We start from the raw sequence: 8,726 nt of genomic DNA, 5'->3' as shown, positions 1-8,726 counted from the left end.
TGTTTAGTCAAGAATTGGCCCAGTAAACGAGTACGATAAATACTCTAATTTATTTTGCCCGTAAACAGTGTCCTGAGCAAAAGATTTCTTCCGCGTTTCTCGAAAACGAAGCGTCGTATGAAGCAATTTTAATCTATAGCTTCTTCTAATCTTTTCGCAAGGAATCGTCTCATGTCCACTTGCACGTACATCGTGCGTGTTATTCGGCCGATCTCTGCATAAATGAAGTTCGATTTCCGGTAGATTCGGTCAGCAGAAGTACGTTGGATCGATCGTTAACTAAAATTTCCTCCTAACAAATGGAACCTTTGCCTACCGTATCGAAAAACGTTCGTCTCGGTCGACGTTCTCGATGACGAATCCCAGAAGGCTCGTCTTCTTTGGACGGTCGCCATACCGCGAAATGCTGCGTTTCGTCGATCCGCACACTGTGCAATTACTCATTATGTATATAAACAACGAACGTGTTCTTTCATGGCATGACGACCGGTTAATTTGGTAGAGGTTTGCGGTCGACGCGTGTGGCAGCGGCCAAGCGATCGAACGCTCTTACTATTTCTACTTGGAATCGAGCCTTCGTTCATCCAATCTGCCAGCATCTCGCCAGACTTCTCGCGCCGCTTTAGTAATCGAATCGCCTTCACCGTGCACGGATTCTCGCGTATTCTTCGACACCGGTGTTAAAACCGATGGGTTTCGAATTGACAGGTAAAGCAGAACCTCGAAGAAATTCGATGCAGCGATTGGCTGATCGCTGCGGGAACAACTAAAGAGTGGAAAGTGTATCGGAAACGTTGCAGCGAGTTTTCTCGGAGTCGGAGAAGCAAAGTCTGTCCGACCGAGTGGTTTCGCTCAGTTTGTGCTTCAAAGAAACGGACAGTGAAAGGAAAGAAAGAAAGAAAAGGAAAGGAAAGCAAAGGGCGGATAAAGAGAGGCGGTTGAGTCCTTCGCGGCATGGTACACTACGGATGCGCGAAAACCGACAGCGGTGGAGTCGAGTGCTTCGTTGAGTTCAGTGAGACACCACGTTGCTCCATAGTATCAGATCGTTCCATAAGTAATTTTCATATTTACGTGTGTAACTTTGAAAAATCTCGCGTCTTTGTCGCTCCTTTTGTTACAATTTTCGCAGCTTATAATGCGAAATCATATCCAACTCCATTTACAATGGCGCCGGTGACTTTACGAGTTACGCCGATGCTTTCGGAACAATAATGGCCAAATTCTTTGCAAAATTTAACGCGAATTCTTTGCTCAACGATACCGGTCATCGTGAAATGCGGCGCTCACGATTTTCGTCTTGTACGGAACGACGTACTCATAAAAGCGCTCATAAAAATCTCCCATAAATGGTAAAACCCTATTTTTCACAATAGCACACCCAAGTGGAAAGATATATCCACAAGTTGGTTGCTTTCAGGATAGAGTCCGTATAAAAACAGGAAATGTGATTTATGTTTTTCACCTGTGCCCTTCGATTATGCTCTTTTATTTTTCTCAACGTCGCTTCTACAGGAAATGAGCTTCGTCACGATGAAACAGGTTTACTCTTTTTGTCCACCGATATTTATCGTTTCTTCCGTATCAATGTCATTTTTAATCTTACTAACTGTTGATTATAAATTTCTACGGAATCAACGTTCGATCTTTCCTTGAAAAATTCAACGTGCGAAGTAAAATAAGTAAAATAGGACGTTACTTATGGAATGACCCGATACTTTCTCATTGTCATTGTAAAGTCGTGGCGAAATAAAAGAAATGAAGGAAAGGGGACGAAAGTTGTAACAATGAAACAAATGTTGCGTAGTTTCCGCTGTACTTTCTCTCTTTGCGACGACAGGAACGATAATGCGGCGTAGCCATGCATCTAGTAAATGCGATTCGTTTCAAAGTATCGATACTCGAACCGAGCTATTATTCGTCAACCGAACAGAGAAACAAAAAGAAAGATACTCTCTGCTCGTAACGCCGCGATAGATTCACGGTATAAATAATTTCAAGCGAGTAACGCTCGCGTTGCGCATCGCATGATCCAAAATAGACGCCATTTGCAGCTCTGTACGCGTCTGATTTGATAAACATTAAATCATCGACAATCGTACTTTTAACGCCGGATGTTTTGTATTACACCGTTGTCAGCTTTCGTCCCTTTAACGAACTCCCAGCTTATTAATGCGTATTTTAATCCACAAATAAACCGCCTGCCGAATCGTCCTCTTTTAAAATTCCGCTCGTGATTCCGTTGATTTCGTTGCCTTGGACCGTTTCCACACGGACGTGTACCCTATGACGAAGTATCGAAACAAATAGTAACATTCGCGTTTATCGTCGATGCGTGTATTTCCGTGTGAAACCGGCCTTAGGCTATCGATACACCGGAACACATTCGAATACAGAATGTTGCAATAACGACGATGCAATGGACAAGGCGGAGATTCTACGTGGAAAAATAATTCATTCACCGTAATCGCGGTCTTTAATGTCAACGCGAACGAGACTCGAACGGGTTAAATGATAAACTCAGCGATATTCGATGCCAAGATTCTCGTGATTTCGCGACAATGGGACGGTGAGACGGGGCGAAATCGCGTCCGGTGGATTTTGAAGAGCTTTCAAGAAAAGCAGAGAAACGCAGAGTGGTGCGATGAAATTAATGAGAAAGCCCGTGGATGGGTGGGGGGCGAATTACTTTTCTGGCAGCCGTTCCATTTCACGCGCAATTTACCGAGGACGATCCGTGCGCGCGAGAGAGGCCTTTGCATGATTGCTTTTGCACGCGGTATCACCGAAAAGGGACACGCGCTCGCCGAACGGAAGGAAATCGTCGACCGTATAACCAGTGACAAATCACTCCCATCGAACATCCATTAATTACTCGACCGAAACTCCAAACGTTTTCCATCCCTTTCGGAAAGAGATTGCGCTTGCGATACGTTCCACGTTCCATCTCGCCAGCCGATTCGATGGACGTTGAGATGAGCGTCGTGACTTCCGTTGCGTCGTGGCGTAACGTTATAGCGTGTTTAAAACTAAGCGAACGAATGCTCGTATTTCACTTTAGCAAAATTTTGTAACGACGAAAGTGTGGACGAACGTTCCGACGAAATTCTCGTACGTTACAGCAACCGGTTCGATGATTAAACGAATGAAATTTTGGGAAGTAAAGTTTTCGAATTACAAGTTATCCGATTATACAGGGCTACAAGCGGTAACTGGTGGTACAAACGGAAAGGGGGTGATTCTACGTGAAAAAAGAAGTCGAAAATATAGGATAAAAATTTTTCGTTTGTGGCTTTGTTTTCGAGAAAATCGACTTTGAATTTTCGTTCATCACGTCTCGTTATAACGGATCTCACTGTAGATCGTTGTCTCGATGGAAAAATTAAAAGAAAAATAAAAAAAAAATTTTTTATTCTATATTTTCGACTTCTTTTTCACCCCCTTTTCGCTTGTAGCACCAGTTACCAACCACTCTGTATTATTTGACATAAAATTCTACAGTTAAAGAAAGAACGTATAACTTGTAACTTGCAGACACCCTGATATTATTAGTCGATAAATTATTTTGCGAAATGATACTGTAAACGCTTGATAATCGCACGTTTATTTACATATTTTTTATATATAGTTAATCGAAACAACGTTCGCGAAATTGGACGTTTGTTGTGCAACGTTCGTAGGTAGCTTCGACCCTCTTATGACCGGGTTGTAATTCCTCCTGTAACCCTGCCAACGCCCGTCATTTTCCTTTTCTCTGGTTTATTTGTTGGGAAAATAGAGGACTCCTCGGTGGCACGCGTGGAAATGATGGACGACAACAAGGTCGGCGCAATGACGAGATTCGTGGAAGTGATCGCGACCATAGGGTCGTTTTTACTAGTGCTCGTTACGTTTCCTTTCTCGCTGTGCTTCACGTTCAAGGTTGTGCAGGAGTACGAAAGAGCCGTTGTATTCAGAATGGGAAGGTTGAAGAGCGGCGCTTACGGCCCAGGTAAATAGGCAACGCAATTTCACTTTTCTTCATTCCGAAACAAGCTGTTTGAATAATAAGCTCGTGATCGTGCTTTGAACGCGAGGAAACCTTCGACATGATTGAAATTCCGAACAGAGGGAAGCAGAAAATGGTTTAAATAATAGGGCTGAGCTGTATGAAATTTTATATTTAATTCACGTTCGTTTGCTTTAGCTTTATCCTCCGTTGACCGCTATATTTTAACTGTTGTCAAAAAGAAAAATCGAAGAGCAATTTACGAACACCGTGGGTTCGTGATACAATTTTTTCGATACTAATTTTAGCCAGACCACTGCTTACGTTTCGATATAGAAGCCGAAAATGATTGACAATGATTTTCGAAATACAACGTAAATAAATACTTGGGACATATCCCATCGTGTAACTTATCTAGCGAGTCGTGAAACGCTATGATACATTTTTGACAATAATCGAAAATAAGAACGGAACATTTGTGAAAAAGAAAATTCGATAATTCACTGGCGCATAAATATTTTGGAATAAATCTTTATTTATTGGCAGATACCTCGATATGGCAATAAATGCTTACCGAATATGACCACCGAATTTTTCAATTAAAAATTTTTGCTCTGCTATATGATTTTCTACAGATTTTCCGAATATATCAAATTAAGTACGACTTCCTCTTGTTCTCGATTATTGAATAAAAATTAATTCATTTGGCGCTCGATACTCGTTTATATATCGGAACGAGATACGATATTTATTTATCTGCGCATTTAACAAACACCGTGTAAACGTCATAAGTGCAACGTATAAATCAATATTTGCTATATAAATTTAAATACTTGTAATTACTTGTTCAATTGGAAAATTTCACGAAAATATATTCACCTTCTCGTAAGTCGAACGCTGCAACAATTGCGTTCGATTTTGTGAAAAACGACAAGGCGAATATTTGTTAACCAAGCGATGCCATGGTTTAACAGGGACGTTTTTCGTGATGCCATGCGTGGACAACTGTGTGCGCGTCGACCTGAGGACGGTGTCGTTCGATGTTCCACCGCAGGAAGTTCTCACCAAAGATTCCGTCACGGTGAGTGTCGACGCGGTCATCTACTACCGCATAAAGGAGCCACTGAATGCCGTAATCAAGATAGCCAATTACAGGTACGTGAAGTTCGATCCCATCGATTCGTTGGTTTGAGCGAATCAAAGCAGAAAATATCGAAAGCATAGAATTACACTTTAATTAAGCAAATGAAATACACGACAGCATTGATCTCGTACAAATATATCGCTAATTGCAAGAAGCCAAACTAATCTCTACTTGCATCTTTGTAAATTTTCAACATTTGATTCGAAATACAGTAGGATTCCATTACAATGTAAATTTGAAACCAGTAGAATTCTATTTCTCTGAACTCGTACAAGTTCATCAATTTCCCCCACTGCCTGTTACCTTTCGTTCAAATAAATCAATTCAATATGCGAAAAATCCTCCTATTGTAGATCGTTGGACACAGTTACGTTTAGCTGCGGTTGTAGCGACGCTAGTATAACAAGATATACAACATAACGTGAACAGCGCGTCGTTTTGCCTACGTTTGTTACGATTAATGATATAACATCGAACGTTTTTCGAAATTTTATAAGAACGCCACGCGTTAGTTTGGTTAATTTATAAATGGCTGAAATCAAAACTGACGTACATACACGTCGATCTCATCGATTATTCTACTCGAATAACCAGTTGTATATGACAGTGATAAAATTATAAGGTCAACAAAGCACCTGATCTTGTATAATATCAGAATGAACACGAGGTTCTCGCTTGTGACCGCATAAACCACATAAAATTTTTAATTGCGGTAATACCGTAACCGTGTTTTTCCCTTCTAACCTGGCAAAATGGACGCGACACGCAGAAAGCGTGCTAATGCGTCGCGAGGGAGACGGAAGTGGAACCGTCCGAGGAAATGTACGCTATCGTAAAAGAGATTTCATCCGCGTAATGCAAATGGCTGGCGAAAGGACCAGCGACAGCTCGTTGAAAGACTCGTAACATTTAGTTTTCTGTTCCCCTCGCGCCACCTTCTCTTTTTCTATCTCTTCTCGCCCGCGTATCACCAAATACAAACAACGAAATGAAAACGCAGGAACGCGACCGTGTTATAGTACGATCCAACGAGGGAAAAAATGACGAGGAGTCGAGGTGGGAAAAAGAAAGGACGAGAGAAGGAATGAAAATTACCAGTCACGATTTTCTCTTGGTTTGAACGAAGCAACGAAAAAAAAATAATACACTGGATGTGACGCGACATCATCGCGCAATTTCCTCGGTGGCGTCGTCACACCGAATTGAAAGTTCGTTTGTCGACCATTTGCACGTGAATTTCACCGAAATTCCACGCGAAAATTGCTTATTAATTTATTCTTCGACGTAACGATCGATCTCCCCTATTCTCGCGTTATTAACTTTTTCGAGTGACGAAACGTTAATCGAAAACGACGTTTGATGGAAGAAAAACAGAATCAAAAAATTAGAGAAATACAACGATTCAGAAAAGTCTTGGAGACAATTTTTACAAATATAATATACGCGTTATATGAAACATCTTGAAACTTCATTAACGTTGCAATTTATGCCGACTCGTATATTTGCGATTATTATTAAAGAGAATTGTTTTGTCTATTAAATATTGTAAAAATTAACAATTTATATGAATATATTTCATCGTTTCATAATAAAAACGCTACGAACTTCTCGAATAATCAAATATCTTCTAATTCCTGTATACGTTTTCAAATTCATTGCGCCATTTTATCAATATAATCGTGATATTTTATCAATATGAGGACGTATCGTGTTTTATTACATAATGGAGCGCGATATAATGCAGCGTATTATCATAATAGAATAACGACGTCGTTAAAAATCGCGTTTTCTTACAACGCCGACGAAATTTCAAAATATTTTGTGCCACGGGCATGATATATTCGTAAAAAAATTCATAAAAAATTTCTCTGAGAGATCAAATACTCGGATGAGCCACTACGAAAAGAAATAACAGTGACTCTCTCTCTTTTTCTCTTTCTCTCTCTCTCTGTTCGTCATATTTGCGGTTTGAATTAAGACGAAATGGGACATAGGTGACGAAATTTTTGAGACACGGCGAATTAATTAGAACTCCTTGAACGACTGGGTTAATTAACGCGAACACTATTTTCTGAAATTTTAATTAGCATCAGGGGAGCCGTACAGTTCCGAGAGAACGGAGCAGAACCATCCGGAGAGGGAATCACCGATGCTGGAGAAAAATGCGAGAGACAGCTCCTCGAGGAATTACGAGAGCGTGACAAAATTACTTGGATAATTTGCGCCATGCAGAGAAAGAGCCTGATTAATTGCGTAAAAGTTGCGCCGGCACGATCGACCTGGAAATCTCGGCAATTGAGTCCGCTGTCGACTCGCGTAGTGTTCCTGTCTAGTGTTCAATAATTCGAGGCAAGAGTTTCCGTTGTTTCGATGATGCAACGCGTTTCTAACAAACTTCATCAACCAGTCGTGTTTTTATTCCTTTTTTAAAAAGGAAAAACATCAATCCATATTGTTAGTTTAATTACTAATAAGGAATCGATATCAGACGGAAGCTAAAAATTAGTAGAAAAATAAGGTTTATCGTGGCTCCTAGTAAGCGAGAATTTTCGTTGCTTGCGACGATGCAACGCGTTTCTAGGAAATTCAACGAACGTGTTCCTCTTCCTTCTTTCATCGAGAATAGTATTTGAAAAAAGTGCGGTTAGTTTAGTTGCTAATAGGAGGCAGGGGACATCAGAAGGAAGGTAGAAATTGATAAAAAGATAGGATTTAATGCTCCGCTGAGTGAGAACGGGCTGGCCAATGTCCTGTCCTCGTACGCACGTTTTTAAACCACACACGTGACAGCCTCCGCGAAGCGGCCGACGTTTAATTAACTAGAGCACGCCAGACTGATGTTCAATTATGGAAAAGACGTCGGCGTAATTGTACGAGTATTCATGCTGGCATGACACGAAATTTGACAAAATTCCCCGCAGTACTAATTACGACGTTAACATACTGCTTTTTCCTATGTTCGTTTCTATAAGATGAAATTACGTTCCGCTTTAGTCAATGTCCCTATTACTTTTCAGAAGTAAATTCTCCACATTGATATTTATATTTCGCATAGCTGAACGTTAGAACTAGAAATAGAATCGATACATACTTTTATTCGTTTTACCAATTTTTTGGATTTTGGAGAAATCAATACGAAGGTTGCTGTTCAAATTGTCCTGGCTATTATTTGGTGGTTTTAGCGTTAATAAAAGAAAATTCATGATGTTACAGTCACTCTACTCGATTACTGGCGGCTAGTACACTGAGAACGGTACTCGGTACGAGGAACTTAGCGGAGATCCTCTCGGAACGTGAAACCATTTCCCACACCATGCAGACGTCTCTGGACGAAGCTACGGATCCTTGGGGTGTCAAGGTCGAACGCGTGGAGATGTAAGTACACTCGATACAATGGCTAATCGAAACCTGACGCGGCGAATTTCTTCCTGCTGGTTGAAAGCTTCGTTCTTTAAAGCATCCCAACAACACTTAAAAGCTGGAACATCCGCTTTAAACGCGGCAAACAACGAGCCCACGATTCGTAACGAGTAAAGCAGGCGTCAACCATGGTTGTTCGCCGAGGTAAAATCGGAAAGTTGGTTAAAAGGAAAG

General features: G+C 40.9%; 1 protein-coding gene across 1 annotated transcript; it reads left to right on the top strand.

The window, feature by feature from the left end:
* Positions 1 to 628: 628 nt before the first annotated feature.
* LOC100748707 (band 7 protein AGAP004871-like) lies at positions 629 to 8,514 on the top strand. The gene is made up of 4 exons (XM_012391675.3): positions 629 to 1,015; positions 3,779 to 3,991; positions 4,963 to 5,143; positions 8,346 to 8,514. Exons 1-4 carry the CDS (start codon positions 955 to 957, stop codon positions 8,509 to 8,511), a joined length of 621 nt encoding a protein of 206 aa, XP_012247098.2. The 5' UTR covers positions 629 to 954; the 3' UTR covers positions 8,512 to 8,514.
* The last annotated feature ends 212 nt before the right edge of the window (positions 8,515 to 8,726 follow it).

This window comes from Bombus impatiens, unplaced genomic scaffold (genome assembly GCF_000188095.3).
Source record: "Bombus impatiens unplaced genomic scaffold, BIMP_2.2 scf_1112, whole genome shotgun sequence".
Lineage (NCBI taxonomy): Eukaryota > Metazoa > Arthropoda > Insecta > Hymenoptera > Apidae > Bombus > Bombus impatiens.
This window is presented reverse-complemented; position numbering and strand designations above follow the sequence as displayed.